The sequence below is a fragment of the Stegastes partitus genome, unplaced genomic scaffold (genome assembly GCF_000690725.1).
Source record: "Stegastes partitus isolate 25-593 unplaced genomic scaffold, Stegastes_partitus-1.0.2 Scaffold1718, whole genome shotgun sequence".
In the NCBI taxonomy this organism is placed as follows: Eukaryota; Metazoa; Chordata; class Actinopteri; family Pomacentridae; genus Stegastes; species Stegastes partitus.
In genome coordinates this window covers 18,517-39,606 of record NW_007579449.1, presented here as the reverse complement: position 1 = coordinate 39,606, position 21,090 = coordinate 18,517, and the positions used below count along the sequence as shown (strand labels likewise).

Genomic DNA, 21,090 nt, shown 5'->3' with positions numbered 1-21,090 from the left:
AACTGTGACACACAGTCATGTGGTACTGAGCAGAACCTGTTTTGCAGTGCTAAATGTGAATGTGCCCAGCAGCACTCTGATGGAAAACTGTCTCACCACACACAGTTACTCAGCAAATAAAAGCCTTTTTATGGAACAAAGCCTCCATTCTGCCACACTGACTGATTTGGCATGTTTATACTGGTTCTGGCCCTATTTTCAGAAGCAAAAACTTATTTCATCAGCATGACTGGCCCGGTGACACGTTTCTTCCCTGCATATCAGACCATCAGCACAGAAGTGTTGTCACTATCAGCATCTATTGTGCAGATCACAAGGTCGTGAGGCTGCAGCTGACTAGCAGCTCTGTGTTGAAACCCTGAAACTTACTGGAGGTCAAACACATCACACACAGTCACACACAATCAGAGTGTTCCAAAACACATGGCATTTTTCCTCATGTGGCAATCTGCTAACCACCCGTCAGACAAAGTTTTTGTATTTGTGAGAATTATACACGTTGACCATTCTTTGGAAAACGATTCCATTTTATCCAGTTGTTTATTCTATAAAGGCCTGGTGAGGGTTAAGACTTTATTTTTTTTTAGGATTGATATTAGAATTCTAGTCACCTCTGACAATGTTCAGAGCACTTCATATTTTGTGCAATTTGTGTTGTAGGCTTAATTTAAAATAATAAAAACAGCATTATTCTACTCCCAATATTCCATTATGGCGAACTGAAAAAATGTGTTAGATTTTTTTGCTTTTTTAATTTTTTTTTTTTTCTCAAAGAATTCACACTGTTATTTATGTCGTCTGTAGAAGCCCTTTTGATGGGACTCACAGCGTGCACTCTTCTTGGGTAAGTCTCTACTGGCTTTGGACACCTCAGTTTGGGCAATTTATTCCATTCTTAGTTTTATATCCTCTTAAACTCTGTCAGTTTGGATGGAAGCATCTGATCTTCCATCTCCACTGATGTTCTGTCAAGTCTCCACTTTGACTATGTCTGTCAAGAACAGTCAGAAACTTGACCTGAAGCCATTCAAAAGTTGTCTTGGCTTTTTGCTTTGGGTTATTGTGATGCTAAAAGGTGAACAATCATCCCAATCGCAGGTTTATTTACTCAGAAGCAGGTTTCCTTCTCTTTTTGGCTGCATTCATCCTTCCCTCTGCGCTGACCAAGACACTACCCAATAGCATGATGCTGCCACCACCATGCTTCAAAATAGAAACAGTATTACCAGGTGGTGAGCAGCGCCTTGAAGCTCTACCCAAGAAGCTTAACATTCATTTCATTCATTTTACTGGACTGCTGCGGTGATCGCTCTTCTGACAGGTTCTCCATCAGAAAACTTTAGAAGTTCAGTCAGAGTTGCAGTTTTGTTCTTGGTCTCCTGCCTGACCAAGATCCTTTTTGCTCGGTTGCTTAGTCATTTCAAACTTCTTCAGTTTCACAGTTACTGAGGAAATTGTGCTTCTGGGAATACGTAAAGCTTAAGAATTGGTTTTATATTCTGTCACTAATCTCACTACAGTTTTATCACAAAGGTCTGCAAAGAGTTGTTGTTCTTCATGGTTCGGTTTTTGTCTCGACATGCAGTATCAGCTGAGGAACTTTATATATACAGGTGTGAGTCTTTATAAGGTCTGTTAAATACCTTTGGTTTGCCACAAATGGACTGTAATCAAGGTTACAGAATGCAAAGAGTTCAGTTTTTGTATTTTTAAAAATGAAAAAAAAAAAAAAACTAAAACATGCTTTCACTTTGTCACTATGGTTTAATGTAAAAAATGGCAATATATATTAGTGATGCACGATATTAAAATTTATGGCCGATACCGATATCCAATATTAGGATTTCTGATATCGCCGATAACCGATATTACCGATGTCGATATTTAATTTTTGTTCGCACCTTAAGATGAGTATAAGCCAGCGCTGTGAAAACTATTCAAAAGAAGCCCGTACTAAATTAGACCACAGTCTTTATTGCGTAACAAATGTAAAACATACTTAAAAATATTTTAACATATTTAAGTCCAGGACCATTTAAGTAAAAACATCTGTGAAATAGCAGCAATATCAAATGTAGAGACGAAGACGCTCATGTTAGACGGTCATCAGTGTTTCACATCAGCTAAATTTGTTAATCGGACCGATATCTATGTATGGGAAGAAACACTAATATCGGTCGATACCAATGTGGTCGCCATTATATTGTGCATCCCTACAATATATCCATTTAATATGAAGTCTATGCATACTGTGTTGAAGTATTATGCTAAAGCTGAGAGTTACTGAATTCTCCAGGGAATTATTGCAATATACTGTTATCTGAACTGTGAAAATAATCAAACATGCATAAATCTCAAAGTTCGGAGCGCGACAGGAGCTTACCTGCAGCACTTATTCAGAACATTTACAGAATCTGAAGGCGTGAACTTCTTAATTTTGAATTTATGAGGAACTCTAGGAAGGTCAAAGTTCTACCTTGGTCAGCACACAAAAGCAGCTCAGTTCATTCTCATGTAACATTATATGCTGTTAACCATTAAATCTGGCCAATCACTCACAGTGGAAAAAAACAACTCTTCTTTATTCCTCCTTATTAGGTAATATGTCAGCGAGGGTCAGGAAAGATGATGAAGTCATGTTGAGTCATACTCAACCAGGAAGAAGATGAATGTCATTATGTGCAAAGTTACACACACACACACACACACACACACACACACACATGCAAGCAGGCACACAGTTTTATTTCAAAACTCTGTCTTTATTCTGCATGTATGAAGTCTAATAAATCAATCTGAGGGAAGTTGTTGTCTGGTTGGCCTCCTTCCTCTTAGTCGACCCTTGTACTTGTGAAGGGGCGTCGCTTTTGTTTTTTAATGCTGCTGATATTTGGTCCCCACTGTTTCTTCATCCTGGTAAAGAACATTTTCAAATCTCCCTCCAGACAATGATCTCAACGCACCTGCAAAGGCTTACAGAGCAAGTATTTGGCACCGTAATTGCTGACAATTTAAACTCTAGGAGGAAATCTTTGGGGAAACTTTTTTGTGTGTGTGTGTCAAACAGCCACTGGTAATACAGGGGGATTTTCACCGGTGGGTTGGGGACACAGACTGGATCAGGGTTTAAGGCATCGCTTGCGTTCAGTGTTTCCGTTTCATCCATCAGCTGCCATAAAGCAGAGGTGCGGAGGAGCATGTTGGTGTGGAGAGAGTGATGTAATAAAAACAAGCCCAAGATAGTGATAAATGTAAAGGATAGAAGAACCAAGTCTCAGTAGTCAGCAGTGGGTGGAATTTTACAAGTTGAAACTATCTTGATACTCTTCAGACGGAGCTGCTCCAAGTAGCCGCCAAGTAGAAAGGAAGGTCTTCAACTAAATAAACAGAACCACAGTTAATTCAATAGTCCAATTACTCTCTGCCAACTACATCTATCACCTTGAATTCAAAAGAGAATAACTGCAAGAATGTCTCGTACAATGAAAAATCTCTACACACTCAGATAAATAAAGCGTCATATTTTCATTTTGAAGGACAGTTTACAATTGATTTGACTGATGAATCCGTCCTCGTTGCATCTAAGAACTGATCGGTGGATACAGTCAAACCGAGACCGGATCTGTGTCTTAATTTAGATGCTGAAACTTGTGACGATGCGTCCTTCAGACGGCCTAAAGCCCTGCCCGAAACCCTCCCTGCATCCCAAAACAAGACCTCGCACAAGCAGTGCTGATGACGATCCAGGTTCCCTTCCCCCTTTTGCGATCTGTAAAGTCAAATATTAAGTTTCTCAGCAGGAAGTTCCCTCGAGCACAGCTTAGTTCCAAGCAACCAGAACTGAGAGTTTGCTGTGTGACGTTGAACCTGAAAGCATGACGATAAACAGAAAACAGTGCCAGGATAATACACTTAATACTAAACTGCATCCTCGAATACAATACTCTAAATCATCCCTTTTCTTCTTCTGTCTTTTTCGGATATTGATCTCCTCGCCGAGCCCAAAAACTGCTGTTATACACATTATTCTGTATGACAAGCACAAAACACCAACAAAAAGCAGCCAAATAACAACATCAGAACTTTAGTTTGTATCTAAATCAGGTATCATAATCACTTGATGAACTGAAAATGTGCTAAAAGCTTAACAAATCAAAATTTAAAAAACTAATGATGCATGTAGGTGTCAAAATGTAATCACCAAGAGAAATGTTTAACTTAAAAAACCTGATTAACGATCAACCTCTCTGTATGCTGTAAAACTTATTCAGTGTGCTACAACCAAAACATTCTCTTAACCTTTTCTTAACCTTCTGCTCAACTTGTGCTTCATTTTATGGATCTTTTTGCATCACTCTGTGTGTCTTCACGGTGCATCCGTCCCGTGAGACAAGGGGGAAAAACAACCCCTGTTAGGTAACATTATCACTGCATTATCTAAACTGTGGTTGGATTATTTGAAGTCTCCCAGCGCGACAACAGTCTGATCTGCCGGAGCTTCTCTTTCACTTTCTCTGCTCTGAGTCCGGAGCCAGCTTCTCTAATCTTTATTCTATAACATCACAACTGATACTATCACTTCCTATGTGGCAACTCTTGTCTCTGTATCAGTCTCCATTGCACACGCCGGATGCACCATGACAAAGTAGCTTGCATCAAGAAAACAACAACTCATTGCGCAATCATGTTAAAGCGACAACATAAATCTCACCAATAAACAAATTTCACAACATAACTCGGATCAGGTTTCCTACAGATTGTGATGTTTTTGACATCTGTTTTGATGTCTTGTGTGGTCAGTCTGTTTCATAGGAGCTGCTCTTGTGTGAGGCAGGTCTATCATAAACTTCAGATAAGTAAATAAAGCAGTGGGTTAGTTTTCTAATAGTAAACCCAGAGAGATCATGTTAATCCCTCCATCCTCATCAGAAACACCTGGATGGAAACAAACGGTTGGTTTTAGAATCACATGCCCACACTGATTAAGAGACGCAATATTTCCATTTTGGAAAAATACATCTTTGCTACAGTTCACTAATTAAAAGATGATGTCATTATCAGCTGCGTCATGGACTTTTAACAACACACTGATTATTTTCCAACACCAGCATTTTCCAATATGGATCTTATCTCTGGATGCAGCTGCAGCAGAGCGCCCCCTGTTGATTATTTCCCGACAGTGTCCCTCTTAAGTCACTGGGTTGTAAAACTGCAACATATTTAAATGTAGAATTTGTATTTCGAGCCCTTTTTTAAAACACAAAACTGGATACGAAATCACATTTTACATTTATTATCTCTTCAATAAATCGCTACAAACATACATTTCAGCTGTCATTCGGGACATTACGCTTCAAAAGGCATAAAAGTCTTTGATTACACACAGAGCTTTACATTCTCACCCGACCGTGTTCGTTATGCAAGTCAGGAATCAGGAACTGGGATAGCCGAGCAGTCACCTGATGATTTCTCATCGCCCGAGAAGGAAACTAACTGAAGTCTGATGGGCTAATGTGCACATCTGGACCCCCCAAAAATGGAGGTGGATTCATTAGTTCTCCCCACAAGCTGATTTTTCTAGTCAATTCTAGCGGCCAACAGAGCGTTTTCATGATACCGACAGTGATCCACAACTTCCATGAATCATTTACAGTTGTTCTCTGATTAATCAAAATCTTTTAAGGCTGGGAGTTTTGTTTTTCCTTTCTCTTTCATGCAGCAAAGTAATAAAATAATGCTCTGAAGACTGTTTTTACTGTGATTACAGACACGTGAACGATATAAAGCCCCTGCAATCAAAGGTGAAAAGTTTGTGTTTAGTGTGACTCACGCTGGAAAAAAATGACAGTGAGGGATGAAATTCAAAACCGAAACCTATCACTAAACCAACAGGGTGTATGGCTGAAACCAGGAGTTTAGATAAAATTAAAAAAACACCTTATTACACCACAATGACTCACAACTTTCAGCTAAATTTGTGGCTCCTGGGGACCCTCCTCCTCTGTACATACATGAATCAGGTGTAAACCAGATCTGAACACACCTGGTTTGTGCAGCTTGTGCGAGCTGATGGGAAGCTTAAGTACAGCCGTCCCAGATTCCTTGGCTTTGGATAACAGTCTCGTCATTTCAACACAGTCTAAAATCATCTCAGACTTTTGAACAAAATCCCCTACATGCAGGTTCAGTGACAAACAAGCACTGAAATGAAAGAAATGAGGTAAAAACCGTTCTAAACAATGATATTGTGAGAAAAAAGGTAACCAGGGTGTAATAGCAATACTGTCAAGGGCTGCATGACAAAGAAGATGTAACTCTAAAACCAGACCTTGATGTGGATTGAAGAAGGATTGCCACAGCGGTTGAACAAGAGTGACACCTTCTGGGCAACAGAGGAACAGCAGTGGAAAGACAGGATTTCAAATGCAGATTTATCGACTGAAAAGTAAAGAAAATTCTGGATTTTTGACATCTTTGCAAGTGTGCATGTCCTTTAGATACTTTTTCACTGTGCACCAAAAGAAAAGAACTGCTCTGTGGTTAAAGAGAAAACAAGAACATTGATATCACCGTGTTTAGAAGGATGTTTTTTTTTTAATTAAAAATACTATTTTGACCACTGAAAGCTGGCCTTTTCAAATTGACGACATACTAAATTAGGACTTAATCACACCGGTTGTGCTGATATGACATTCTGATCAGCCTCTGCAGCTTCTCAGTCTCACACAGAAGCTGTTGGATCACCACGAGCTGCTGCAGATGTTTCCACCATGGAAGTAGTGAAATTTATAAACAACAAAAAAACAAATCACCAGCGTTCACAGAACCACCCACATTACTGTAATCTTACACACATCCCTCCACCACCTTGTTTAAGTTAGAAAAAAAAATAATTCTGATCGTGAAACACACAACCGAGGTGCAGAGCAAACAGCCGGGGACATGAACAGACAGAAAATTCTCAATACTGCCGACAGAAAAGAGGAAAATCATCCTTAAATCTGTAATATTAATTTTAAAAAAAAAACGGCAATGTTTCAGTATCGGTGAAAAATCAGCTCCGAGCAGCAGCGAATGATCCTTCACTTGATGGTTTCAGTATTTTCCGCCATCTTTTCCACCTCTCAGGGTAATTCAAACACCATTACCAGGTTAAATAGGATTTCAGTTCCCAAGATGCAACGGTCCTACTAGTAACCGCAGGCTCTGCTTCGACTAGTGCACCTCTTCTTTCTCACCCATGTCGATAATTCAACGCGGTGCTGTTAACAGAAGGGATGCAGACGGTCCTGTTGTTCTGCTCTTGGCATCATCGCCACGGATCTTCACCATCGAGAGCAAAAAGTCTGCAAGATGCTGCAGAGAGAAGAGTCCCAGAGAAAGGAAGGAGGGACTAACAGTCCGGGGCTATAATTATTTCTGGTTTCGTCCCTCTCTTCTTTCTCTTCAGTCCTCCTCCCGTCCTGATGATTATTTCTGCAGCTCCTGCGGCGTGCTGAAGGTCTCGTAGACGTTCGCTGCAAATTCTTTCACCTGGTCGTTCATCAGCAGGTCCTGCAGAGAGACGGGAAGAAACATTTCCTGATTGTGTTCCTTCTACTGATGGAAAGCAGATTTAATGTGAGAAATTGCACAAAAGTCAACTTCAACACAGACATTACAAAGTTAATTAAGCAATAAGGCAAAACTAAAGTACACAACACCTATGTGTATTTCTGAATGTGACTCAGTTAGTAAAACAGTGTATTATGTGGGGCTGTAGTCTCCGGACTGACTGGTTGGCTGATATGCTCTCATTTGCCTGCATCAGGGTGCTGCATCAACAGCCCACCAGGATTAATCCATTAGTTTTAGTGACAGGTGGAACAAACTACCTGTGAACACCCCCAAGTTTTCACAACTTTGAGCCTGCATCATCTGATTTCGTTAATATTTACTAATTGACACCATGTCAAAGAAGTCAGCACTCTGGTTGGGATTCATTTAAACAGATGGACAAAGTCTTGAGTGTGAACTTTGAAAACTTAAAAAAAGAACGTTTGCAGGTGCACCTTGGGCTGCTCACGGTTATAATGATTTAAAATGCTGCAAATACTTGTTCATTTTGTTTATTTAGAATTCATCTGGGTGAGCAGCTAGCATGCACTCAGCCTATTGTGGCTATTTAGTTGTTGTGGAGGTGATGCAATAGAAATAGTAGTACTGACAAGTACTAATACGACAATATGTTTAAATGTAAATACAAAAAAATCCTAGAAAATCTTTTGGAAAATTATGAAAAGAAGAAGAAACAATATCTAAATACAAGAAGTCCTACACGGTGTTCCATACAAGCTTTTGGTACTTAGAGCTATTTATTTCTGATCATTTGAGTTGCAATCAGTAAAGTATGGATGCTGGATAACAAACCGTAGCAGTCAGTGTGAACTGATTAAAGAGTGTTTGAAACAGTAAAACTTCCTCTAAAATGGAGCAGATGTTCTGTTCTCTTTTACATACACATTGAAGAATGATACCAAATCACCACATTAAGAACACATTTACATTTATAATGCCGTCAGAGAGCTGCACTTGTTGGTTGTTTGATTGTCACTCTGCAAACAATAAAGAAAAAGCAAAACAAAATGCAAACAGAATGTGGACTTAGTTTACAGATAATTGAGACAGTCTACACACCCAACAACCAAGTGCAGCCTGACCTGCTGCTTTGTGCCAACAACTTAACATCTGTTTGTCTAAAGGACCAACACTGATGTAGTCATCTGATGCAGCTTTTAGTGTGTTTGAACAAAGAAAACCCTGGTGATGAAAGTCTGACTTTACCTGAACAAAGTGGCTGGGGGTCTCACTGCAGACGGTGTTGATCTGACCGTTGATGATGGGGATGATCTTGGCCAGCGGCAGACTGACTGCAGACAGACTGAACACACACACACACACACACACACAGATGTTGAAGTCAAACACAAATGCCTGTTGGACATGACATTTTCCAAGTCAGACCATAAATTCAGCACCCTGCTATACCAACCAGCTAACTGAACAGTTAAACACTGAAATATATCCTGATAATCAGCAGACATAGTCATGAAAAATGAAAGGCGTGACAACAACTGATAAAAGAAAAGTACAAAAAGTCTGAATTGAGTGGATTAGTCATCAGCAATGTGTCAAGAACAAAGAGTGTGTTTACATGGACATGAGAATCCTGAGGTGGTCAGGTTTTGTGTTTGTGCAGGCAAACATCATATCCTGGTTTCAAACATCTGAACTGGCCCTGATCCCAGCTTTAGTAAACCTGAATATGTGGTTTGAGCTCTTTGTTGCGTGTACACATCTTGTCCTGGTTTGTGAACGCTGTTCTGGGTTTCTACACATTTTGCCTCCACTTCTCTGTCCAGAACTCTCAGTAGGTTTTTTTTTTTTTTAAAAGACCCTATTTGACACTGACTATAAATAGATAAGTGTTTATTATGTAAACAAATAGTTTTAAAAATGTCATTCTTAACATGTTAGCATGTATTACATTCTGACTAAACACATGGTGCCTATAAAAAGTATTCAGCCCCCTCAGAAATGTTCCATTTTATTGCTTTTCAACCGTGAATCATGGTCAAAAAAATTACGTTTTTTTTGACAAGAATTGATCAAGGGAAAACAAATTTCTAGAAAGCACCGTCAGTTAATTAAAATTTAAAATGTAATACAAGTGACTGCAGAAGTATTCGCCAACTCCAAGTCAGTTTTTAGTAGATGCACTTTTAACTGCAATTCCAGCATTGAATCTATGTGGATAGATCTCAATCAGCCATGCATATCTGAACACTGTATCCTTCTTTGTAAAGCTGCTCAAGCTCTGCCAGGTTGCACAGGGACAGTGTACAGACCTTTTCAAGCTCATCCACAAAGTCTAGGTTGCATTGAGGTCTGGACTCTGACTGTCGTCTCTAAAACATTTCTGTGCATCTCTGACTGTACGCTTCATTGTCTTGCTGGGAAACAAATTTTTCTCGGAAGTTGCAGTTCTCTTGCAGACTGTTGTTTCCTGTACATTGCTGCGTTCATTTTAATCTCGACCTTTACAAGTTTTCCAGGCCCCGTTGTTGAGGGGTAGCCCCACAACATGATGCTGCCACCACCATGCTTTACAGCGAGGTGTCTTTGTGATGAAGTGCAGTGTTTGGTGTCCGCATATATCATATAATAACATTTGTTTCTTTAAAAAAATAAAATAAACAAACAAATAAATTAATTTAAAAAAATATTAATTTAATTTCCATGGCATTTGTGCAGGTTTGTACATTTGTATCCATGATGATGAAGGCAGCCATAAATGTGTGGTTTCCTTATAACTAAATTACTGCATAACTCATAAATGCTCAGATAAGCTTCATATTTGGTTTTTCTGCATTCTCAAATTTGCAACTAATTTGGGTTGTCGTAATTTGGTGGTTGCATTTGGGGTTAAAGTTGTTTTGGAGGCTCTGACGTACAGGCGGCTCTGCATAGCAAACTCTGCAGAAGGTGCGTTCAGATGCACATCACACTTTTTTGCCTTGCTTGCGAGACATCGAGTTCAATCTAACCTGTGCTTCGTCACACAGTGGCAACATTTTGGCTGCAGTGGCTGCTTGCACCACATGTCATGAAAAACACTCTGCTGGTATGATCGGGTTGTTGTTTGAAGTTCAAAACAGGACAAAGGCAATAGTCCTGGAACAAAATATTTTCTATACTCTCTTTTCTTTTTTCCACACTTATCCAAACTGGAAAATTACTAAACTACACACCCACACAACCATTACATTTTCATTTACACTGAAAAATACTTGGATTGATCTATAGACATGTCAGTCAAAAGCTTACCTATCAGGTGCACAACAGGGTTCCAAGTCATTGACAGGTGGGCGAAAGAACTCGGCCAGGTTGTCAAGGAGTCGAGAGAAACCCCGGTTCAGACAGGCGTTGAGAACAGTGGTGAAGTCTGGACTGAAGTTACACATAAAACAGACATTCAGCTTTTACAGATGCAGAAACACAAACAGGCTAAAGTGGGGGAAAAAAGATGCAGAAACAGGTGTGGTGTCTACCTGTCCAGCATGTCTCTGGTCTCATTTAACAGTTTGATGGTCACAACATCATTCTCCGTCAACCCACACGCCTGGACAGAAGAGAAGAATAGAGATTTGTAACATTCTGTAATGCACATGTTGCTATGAGTGCTGCTGTAGATCATAGTCCGTGTGTAGTGACCTGGTCGGCGAGAGCGTTCTCGTCGTCTGCCAGCATGTACCAGGACAGCGAGCGCTCGGAGTCGGCCTCCACCTCCGCTCTGATCCAGCTCAGCTGCTGCTCCAACTCCAGCAGAGACAAACTCTGCTTCAGAGACACACTAGAGACCAACAGAAAGTTAATCAGCAGCTGTTCAGATAATCAATAAGTCATTTAAGTTGTACATCATGAAAAAAAATAAAGTTTTTAGATTTTAGGATTTGCTTCTTGATGCCTTTTTAATATAATTGAACATCACAGAAAACAAGCAAGATGCGTCAGATTCTGTGAAATTCTATAAACTAAATTATAAATAAACCAACAATATAAATTTAAAAAGTGGACCAATGCATAATAGATATCAGACACTCACCTTCCCAGTGAGTTCTGAACTGCCTTCTTCACTACTGTCATCAGCTCTGTCAGACCTGGTGAGAGACGGAGAGTCAGGGCAGGAATCTTAACACTGTACAGACAGACCGATGTGTAAACCTGGTGGGTGTCTTTGTGTCTGTGTGTGTGCTCTACCATCTCCCAGTAGGTGTTGGATACTGGACAGGTACTGCTGCTGGACGTCTGGGGGAGCCAGAACAGTCTGGGAGAAGAAACACCCAACAGAACAAAATAAGCGTTTATTGTCTTCATCTACACCGGCTGTTTTGTCTGCTTGTCCCACAGTAATGAGCCTCAACTGTACATCAAACACAGTGTGAATTGTAAAAAAAAGTCAGACTCTCAAAAATTCACAGAACCACACAAAGTCCTTGTTATTTTTTCCCCCCTAAACCTGTTGAAAATAAAGATCTCCTGAGCTGATGCAGGTCTATTATATCTATTAATCTGCCCTGGTTAAAACACAGATCCTTGTGTTCTTACTGCTTTACAGCTGAGCTGCAGCATCGCACCGTAGATGAGTGTGAAAGTTAAATAGTGTGAATGTGAGAACTTCTTCAGTCTCACAGGTGACTGACTCTGTCCTGAGACCCGAGTTAAAAAAAGAAAAAGAAAACTGAAACTAGCTTTACCAAGTCTCTCTTCTCTCTTACTGATTAAAAATGATAAGTATGCACCCAGGAAGCAGCGCCTGGATGTATGACTAACATCACTGGCAGCAGGTCATAGAAGCTGTGAATTTCATACATAACTTGATGTCGGGCCAAAATAAAACTTGGCTGTGGCTGGTGTTGAAGAAATGTACCCGTAGTCCTCATGCAAAGTTCACTGTAGTGGGGCGTTTATTAGTATTCTGGTATGCGGTGAGTTTACCAACACAGAATGTGAGTCTGTGAAGATAAGCCGACCCAGAACATTTGCAGAGTTACACATTTTATAGGGTGTGTCAGAGGGTGGGAGGGGCTGCAAATACCTGAAGTGAATAGTGCTGAGTTAGTGTATAGTTGCTAATCAATGACAGGAGGTACGAGAATCAAGCAGTCTGATGGAAAGAGAATAATCAATAACAATGGTAATGGAACATTGAGTGTCTGTAGCAAAAGATGTGCTATTTTCTTTATCACTGGTTTGTGTCTCTCTGCAGTTTGGACTCTGCCAAAGACGTTAATGAAGTAAACAAAGAACTAGTCCAACAGTGTGAGTGTTCTGGATTGGAGCCACAGTGTAACGTTGGAGTCGGTTCAACTGGGTGTTCCTGCAGTAACAACTCCCAACATAGTGATACATTTTCTAATGTTTTGGAAATGAGCAGAAGAAATTATCCATCCATCATCTATACACCGCTTAATCCTCACTAGGTTTCACGGGGGGCTGAAGCCTATCCCAGCTGACTCAGGGTGAAGGCAGGGGACACCCTGGACAGGTCACCAGTCTGTCACAGGGCTACACTTCCAGACAGACAACCAAGCACACTCACATTCACATCTACGGACAATTTAGAATCACCAATTAACCTCAACATGTTTTGAACCCGGAGAGAACCCACGCTGCATGGGGAGAACATGCAAACTCCATGCAGAAAGATCCCGGGTGTCCTCACTGGGACGCGAACCGGTGACCTTCTTGCTGCAAGGCAACTGCGCCACCTTGCAGCAGCAGAAGAAACCAACAGCTCAGAATATAAAGCTTCATTTCTGTATGTGAAAGGACTTTATGAAGCACTAACCGTTGTGCTCTTTCCTACAGAGTTATCCAGGTACAGGTATCCTCCGATGATGTTCAGCTGGACTCTCAGTAGAACCACCAGCATGCAGGTGCTGTAGACGGCCACGATGGTGCGGGTGAAACCTGAACAAGACAACAGGGTTTGTGATTAAAATTTGGGTCTCAAGTCAAAAAATAAAAAACAAGAAAAAAAGGATTATTAACTTCTATTTACTTGAGTATAAACTTTACACTGTGTTAATGATTGTTTTAGTGTTATGTGATGTGAAAAACACTTACTGATGATCTTTAAATCTTCCCAGATCTCCAGCTTATTATCTGGTCTGTGAGACAATGTGAAAGGAGAAAAAAAAGTACATCACACGTCAAAGAAAGTATTTCAAACAGCTATAAACTACCATTTACATGTAACTGGATAAACACAGTAACTTAATTTAAACTTGTTTTAACCCTAAAGACACAATAATGTGCAGTATTGGATTCAAAAGAGGAATATTTTGTATCAAACTACTGCATCCAACAGTAAAAGAGGCTTCTGCTCACTTGGTCTTCAGCAGCGCAGTGAGACTTTCTGAGTTGAGCTGACTGACGACTGCTTCTTTCAGCGGAGGGAGCATGGATAGCACTGAAACACACAAACACCATGTGAGCAGAGACACGGTCTTAGTTTTGCCTTTTTTTTCAGTGCAGATTCTTGTAACTAACATGAGTCTGAAGGACAAGCATGTAGCTCTTACCGGTCATGTTGCAGGTCCTCTGGTTGCTCTCGAAGTGGAACTGCCTTCTTGCCTGAGCGATGTACTCCGTCGCCTCCCTCTCCTGGATCTCCCTGAGCTTCTTCTGGGCATATTTACCGAGGACGTACACTCCTGACAACAGATAAATACACAACAAGTAGCACAACGGGAAACAATCCTCAGTTGTAGTAGGGAGTGCAAGCTCACCAAGACTTGGGGGAAACTTAGAATGTGGAATAATACCCATACCCAATGGCTGTACTTTCAGTAATATAGTTGTATATCTTAGCATTTTAAGGATTTGGGGGGGTGGGGGCAGGGCATAGAGTTTTTTTAAATGCCACTTTTTCCACTACTTTTCTACTGTGGAAAATTTTCTCCTGGAATTTTGCCATAAGTCACAATCAAAATAAGCTCTGAATGTCAAAATGTATGTATGTGTGTGTGTGTGTGTGTGTGTGTGTTAGTTGCCCTTTAGGCTTCACGGAGCCACTTTGAGTTAATGACAGACACTCATAGGTCAGCATGTTAGTTAAAGCCTGTGGTTCAATAAAGCAGCTTAGGGAGGATTCAATAGGCTAATAATTAGCATCCATAAGTGCTGTTCTCGTGCATGGACCTTCACACCAAACTTCATTCAAATTTCTGGCAATTTTGAGATATCTTGCTTATATGCAAATAGTCAACTAAAATGTTTTCAGTGAACCGTATCTAACTTCGTTTACAACCAACACAGTATGTTAATGTATATACTTGTATGTTGATTTTAGTAGAATCTAATTATTATTTGGTCTTGAGACAGTTCTGTTCCATTAAATTACGTACGTTGGTGCCTTAGAACATGTAGTTTTATTAGAAATTCTGCTGCTTCATGGAGAAAATATATGCCGAATTAAACACACAAACCACACGGTTCCTAAACGCCATTGAAATGCATGTTAACATACATGTACTTTAGTAATATTGTAAAAATTAGACTATTTCAAGATAGTTTCGCGGAGTCTGGCGTGCTGCTACAGTCCACTATTAGCAAGGTAGCTACAAGGAGCACTAGTTACCTCCAACGACAGCTCCGGCGAAAATAAATTTCCTTTTGTGGCGTTTTACAAAATTCCAGGCAGACGAAAACATCCTCAGACAGCGAAGAGTTCACCAACGACAACTCCAGACACACTCCGTACCTTTCACTGTGTACTCGCTATTTTACGGACATGTTACCTGAAGAGTTTAGTTCGTTGCTAACATGCTAACTGTCTAAAGTGCAAAGTGTCCGTGAAGACAGACGGAGTTCACTGATATACAACTTCAGGTTAACAATTTCAAAATAAAAGCGGTGCTGGACTGAGATGTAAAAAAAAAAAGAAAGAAAGAAAATCCAACCGTATTCAAGCAATTATGCCAAAAATGTTTATTAACCCAATGACAAAAGTGCATTTAGGAGCACAGTAAAAATAAAATAGAATATTTGTGTTACCTGTGTGGGTATTTTTTTGTTTGTTTGTTTGTTTTAATTCATGTAGGACTGATTGCATCATAATACTGTTAACAAATTTGACATGTGCCCATGCGCTTTACTTTATTTTTACCTTTGTATTTACATTTTCAGAACATAATTCACAGTTTTGATGAGCTTATGTGGACCATAATAACAAAAGGCTGACCAACGTAGGTTTTTGTTCCGTCGTTAGGCCAATTTTAAAGGCCGCAACAAGAGGACCTGAAAGTCTCAAAAGGTTCATAGGATAAAAGCAAATCGATGTGACCAAGAGCATTAAGAACTTTATGAACCAATACAAATGTTTTAAAATCAATTCTAAAACAGGCAGGTTTCCAGTGCAGAGACTTTAAAAGTGGTGGTTTATTTTATATATAGAATTCCCACATTTCCGGTTTACATCTAGACTAGAGTAGCTAACTTGACGCAACAGACTCCTCGCAGAGCGTGGAAATGAGCGGCGCCGCGACGATCGATTGGTCACGTCTGGAAGTGGTCCGTCCAATATTATCTTCCTCCCTCCGTGGCAGCCACACTGTCGCAGACGAAACTGCAATGAAACAGTAGCGAAAAACGTTACAGGGTCGCATTATGCTCTAGCAGTAGGTCTTGTTAAACTGGACAGCAGTATCAGCAGCAGTCATGGGACCAGAGGAGGGCTGTGAGGCCGAGGCGGTGGACAGTTTCTGTCCGAGTGACGAGGACGTTGATAAATGGATGTCCAGCGCTTTCCACATGGTGAGCGATTAGAAGTGATTCAGTTTCATTTCAGCCAAGCTACGGTGACTAAATTGCTGTTGTTATGATGCTTGAAAGTTTCCCACGTTTATAATGATCATTGATTTTTGCATGACGAAATGTACAACCTAGTTTCTGCTCTTGTTGATTAAGCGATTAGAGAAATTAGCAGGAAACAGTCTTACACAGCTCAACTCTGCTGGTTTTCATTACCATCTTTAAAAGTTTGGTTGGTCTGATGGTGAAACAGGTCTAATAGTTCACTGTATTTAGTATCAAAAAGGCCTGAAAGTGTTTATCTTGGTCAACCCTGCTGAAACACAGTTGTTATACCTTTTATAAAGTAAACCATTCATGACAAAATGTAATCAGTAGTAATGACAGTTAGTTGCAGCCCTGATCTACATATTAATGCCTGTGCTCCACATGATTTTCTCTTCTGCTGACTACGTTCTGAATGTTGGTGCTTCGTTGCTGCTTGCTGACCTGCTGTATATGTGTGTCTTCAGGCCAGAGAAGCTCTGGAGACCGGAGAGGTGCCTGTCGGATGTCTGATGGTCTACAAAGATGAAGTTGTGGGGAAGGGAAGGAATGAAGTGAACGAGACGAAAAATGTAGGAAAAATTAAAAATGCACTCTCAGTTTCTGTTTTTATGGCTCAACCACAAAATCACCACATGCAGAAATCAGTTATTTAACAGAACAACCAGATCAGTAACGCCTAAAAGCAGCTGCCAATGTATCTATATTTAGCAGTTTTGTTTATGGAGAATATGCAGTTACATGTAAAATCAAGTTCTTTATATAGAAGTGTTAAAAGTGTTTGTCTTGACCAAGAAAGCTGAAATACTTCCACCATTTTATCTGCTAAAAACATGGTTGCTGCTCTAAATTGTACCGCTTAAAACCTGATTTTTTTGAAGGGACTTTGGTGTGAAGTTTGGTTCAGCTAAAGGACAACTCAGTCATAACATATGCTTCTCTGTTTGTGCTCTACATGTGTGACATTATTCAGGCGACTCGACACGCTGAGATGGTTGCTCTGGACCAGGTCCTGGACTGGTGTCGCCGCAGCAGCCTGGATGTGAGGAGCGTGTGCGAGCAGACGGTTTTGTACGTCACCGTGGAGCCGTGCATCATGTGTGCTGCAGCTCTGCGGCTGCTCAGTATCCTTCCCTCACCTCTCTGTGTGTGTGTGTGTGTGTGTGTGTGTGTGTTAGTGAGTGTGTTGGCTGAGCGGTTGCTCCTTCACCGGCCGTCAGATATCCCCGTGGTGGCGTACGGCTGCAGCAACGAGCGCTTTGGAGGCTGTGGGTCAGTTCTGGACGTCTCCTCTGCTCACTTGCCTCAGACGGGAACCAAATTCAAGGTCTGTGTTTGTTTCTGGCGTCTTTGTATATTTGCATACTTGTTTGTGAATCCTGTTATGGTCCCTGCAGGAGAAATTCAAAGTCTTTTGGCAGTTGATTAACTCTGTGAACCCCCAAAATCACCAGCAGGTGTAAGAGACGTGTTATCTTTAAATAATCCGAGCCAAGAATCCACAAGTGACTCAACTATGAGCAACAGTCACATGACTGTTTGGCTGAACTGCAGGCAGTGTTTACACAGAGCAGAGAGGAGACTAGTGTGGAAGCAAATGAAAATATAAATAGTAAAACATCTATACAGTGCTGCCCACTTAATGTCATACCACTTTATAGAATATCCCGTTTATAATCATGAAACATCGAAGTCCTGAATCATTTCCTATATAACCTATAATAAAGCAGACCAGTGTAATGTCATAATCACGGTTTTTGTCATAACGAAATTCCCCGAAATTGATTCCAGGCTGAGTGTCGGTCATTCATGGCAGATGATCACACCCCAGTCAGCCGTGGAAGGCAACGTGTTAGTTTGTTTGTCAATGACCTGCTTACCTGAGATCTGCTTCACTGAGTTATTCACACACTGTCTGACATTAATTAGGGCAAATCAGAGAGAATGGCATTGTTACAGAGCATGACGTCGCTCATAACTGAACTGCTCGGCTAGTTAATCCTGATAAATTAATCCTCAGCTAGTTAATCCTGATAAATTAATCCTCTGTATACCCTCTGATTAAAGGACATAACTTTTACTGATGGGGTGACTTTTCATACCGACAAAGGTGAAATTTCACTGAAGCAAAACCATAAAGCTCCGTTTGAATAAACATTTTTTGATCTTCAACAAAACTGTCCCTTTGATCTTATGAAAACTTTCCCATTTTGGTTTTACATATAACCCCCGTTTTTCGTCACACAAATACGATTTTCTCAGTGCTCTATCGTTGTGGACACTTCTATACGCTGATCTTGAAGCCTGCTTACTGGAATATCCCGATCGTAGTCATAATTCCATCCTAGACCGAGGGTAGGATAATAAACGGGCAGCACTGTGGTATGTAATGACTCTGTTCTTTTTCAGTGTTGATAACATCAAAAAATCTAATCATTTAAACTTTCCCTTTTCTTTTTTTATGATTTATGACACAGTAGCTGTGTCATGCTGCATAGAAATCATTTTTTGAGTTCTCTCTAGTTTTAGCTTTAGCCAAGGACATCAAGAGGAAACAAACAAATGGCACTTGTTGTCCTCTCTGAGTTTAACCAATCAGTGTCGAGCCTCACACACCAGTTCTTCAGGGTCAATCAGAAGAACCAACCCTGGAGGAGGAGGAGGAGGAGGTGCTTTTATCCTCCTACAAAATGGCAAGAGGTTCTACAGGAACAGTTCCTGTACAGGGTTCAGAGAACAGAGCAGCAGCCTGCTGACAGCACTGTTGTGTGTTCAGTGTGTTTCAGGTCACAGAGCAGAAGAAGCTGTAGAGATGCTGAAGACTTTCTACAAACAGGAGAATCCAAACGGTACAAACGGTCTTTTCTTCTTCTGGTTTCTTTCTTTGCTCTTTTTCCATCTTTTTAGCCTTTTTTGTTTTCTGGTTTAGTTTTATTCTATAATACGTTCTATCATCTGCTCCCGTCTTGTTCCCTTCTTTCCATCACATTCCCTCTTTTCTCCTATTTTTTTTTCACTTTAGTTTTTCATATTAACACTAAATTACTATTTCAATTTATTTACCTCTGTTGGATCATTATGTCCCTTTTCTCTTCCATTTTAAACCTATTTTTCGATCCTTTTTCCTCATGTAGCTGATGTTTCTTTTCCTTTTTCTAACAGTTCTATACTTTCTGTCTGTTTCAGCCCCAAAACCCAAAACAAGAAAAGACTGACCTTCCAAGAAGAACCCTGTTGTATGTTTCTTTTTTAAAAATGTGTTTGTATTTACCTTTTAGAAACATTCTAATAATAAATACTATTTTATTGATCTATGTATGTATGCATGAGCTTCCTTCAGCGTTGTGTTCCTGTCGGTCGGCCAGCAGGAGGCGCAGCGCACCAGCTAGCGTTCTGTCACACTTGAACCCGACGCGGAAGAAACGACGCTTTAATTCGTCTTTCTGAGGAGCTGCGGCTCTCAGATGAGTGTGTGACGCTGTGACTGAAACGGAAATAAGACGAATGTTTCGAAAGGCAGATTTTCACTGGATGTCGGTGAAGTTTAAGCGCTCTTTGTTTCTTCTGTTTGTTCCGTAAACGCAACACTTCACGCTATTTTTCAGTGAGTGTGTGTGTGTGTGTTTACTGACCTTCTCAACTGCTCATATCACACACACACACACACACACACACACACACACACACACACGCACACACACTTGACACATTTCATACTTTTTCGCTTCCTGTTAGACACATACACACATGTTGTGGTGTGTGTGTTTGTGTGTGTGTGTGTGTGTGTGTGTGTAGCATTTGCAGCTGGGAGAAATTGAAAGAAGTGTGTGTCCTGTTTTGTTTTTTTTTCTTTCCACTCACTCCAACAAAGCCATGGAGACATTTTTAAACTTGTTCACACGTCGTCTCTCTCTTGTCTGTGTTTGTCACCACTTCCTTCCTCCTTTTAGTGGCTGATAACTTCCTTCCTTCCTTCCTTCCTGCCTTCCTTCCTTCCTTCCTGTCCGTCTTTGTTCGTTTCCTTCCTCCTTTCCCACAACCTCCGTCCGTGCTTTCTTTTTCACCCTGTCTTCCTTCTTCTATCACTTTATTCATCTTCAGTTTTGGGTTATTTCATATAAAATAAACCAAATCCAGAAGAAGTTCCTGTAGCTCTACAATCATGAGTGTGTTTGATGAAGCCGTGCAGAGCTTTACCTTCAGACTGTGAATGTTTTCACAGCTACAGACTCTTGAAGAACTCAGGGTTGTGCTTTTTAATTCGCGCTACTTTTCCATTATTTCTGAGCCCTGATAACTTCACAAGTTCAGGCCATATGAGTTTTTCAGGGCTGAAAAACAAACTTTTGCTCTGTTGAAAACCACAACCAAATCCCTTTTCCATCCACTCCAGGTGCCACAATCTAAATCCCAAATCTAGTTGTTGTTAAGTATTATTTTTTCTATAGACAACGGTGAGCGTCAGCATCCTGGGTTACGTCATAGTTCAGCAATTAAACTGCATCAGTTTATCATCAGTGACAGAGAGTCATAGAAACAAGCGTCCATGGTACCGGGTGTTTTCACTGGAGAAAACTTTACAAAGTGCATTTTGGGTAAACTTTGAAGGATCATAATACCACGTGAGATCGATGGTTGTTCAAGAAAATGAAAAGTTGCATTTTTACTTTCATGTGATTCCAGACTTGT

At 40.5% G+C, this 21,090-nt stretch overlaps 2 protein-coding genes across 2 annotated transcripts; one reads left to right on the top strand and one right to left on the bottom strand.

Moving 5' to 3' along the window:
* Nucleotides 1–5,270: 5,270 nt before the first annotated feature.
* On the bottom strand, nucleotides 5,271–15,394 carry pex3 (peroxisomal biogenesis factor 3). Its single transcript, XM_008301808.1, has 12 exons — nucleotides 15,185–15,394; nucleotides 14,127–14,258; nucleotides 13,933–14,014; nucleotides 13,669–13,712; nucleotides 13,391–13,512; nucleotides 11,800–11,866; nucleotides 11,645–11,699; nucleotides 11,254–11,392; nucleotides 11,091–11,161; nucleotides 10,867–10,989; nucleotides 8,824–8,920; nucleotides 5,271–7,554 (listed from the first exon to the last, which is right to left on the bottom strand). The coding sequence occupies exons 1-12, from the start codon at nucleotides 15,255–15,257 to the stop codon at nucleotides 7,471–7,473; spliced, it is 1,089 nt and encodes a 362-aa protein (XP_008300030.1). The 5' UTR covers nucleotides 15,258–15,394; the 3' UTR covers nucleotides 5,271–7,470.
* A 716-nt stretch (nucleotides 15,395–16,110) lies between these two features.
* On the top strand, nucleotides 16,111–19,716 carry adat2 (adenosine deaminase tRNA specific 2). Its single transcript, XM_008301807.1, has 6 exons — nucleotides 16,111–16,359; nucleotides 16,869–16,973; nucleotides 17,375–17,525; nucleotides 17,622–17,728; nucleotides 19,178–19,250; nucleotides 19,588–19,716. The coding sequence occupies exons 1-6, from the start codon at nucleotides 16,264–16,266 to the stop codon at nucleotides 19,614–19,616; spliced, it is 561 nt and encodes a 186-aa protein (XP_008300029.1). The 5' UTR covers nucleotides 16,111–16,263; the 3' UTR covers nucleotides 19,617–19,716.
* The last annotated feature ends 1,374 nt before the right edge of the window (nucleotides 19,717–21,090 follow it).

Coding starts and splice junctions, on each gene's coding strand:
- pex3 (XM_008301808.1), bottom strand. CDS start 15,257: ATGTTTTCGTCTGCCTGGAATTTTGTAAAACGCCACAAAAGGAAATTT. Junction 10,990..11,090: donor ACCAGAGACATGCTGGACAG/GTAGACACCACA, acceptor GTGTAACTTCAG/TCCAGACTTCACCACTGTTC. Junction 7,555..8,823: donor CCCCCAGCCACTTTGTTCAG/GTAAAGTCAGAC, acceptor GTCTCTCTGCAG/GACCTGCTGATGAACGACCA.
- adat2 (XM_008301807.1), top strand. CDS start 16,264: ATGGGACCAGAGGAGGGCTGTGAGGCCGAGGCGGTGGACAGTTTCTGT. Junction 17,526..17,621: donor TGCAGCTCTGCGGCTGCTCA/GTATCCTTCCCT, acceptor ACCGGCCGTCAG/ATATCCCCGTGGTGGCGTAC. Junction 17,729..19,177: donor AGACGGGAACCAAATTCAAG/GTCTGTGTTTGT, acceptor TTGTGTGTTCAG/TGTGTTTCAGGTCACAGAGC.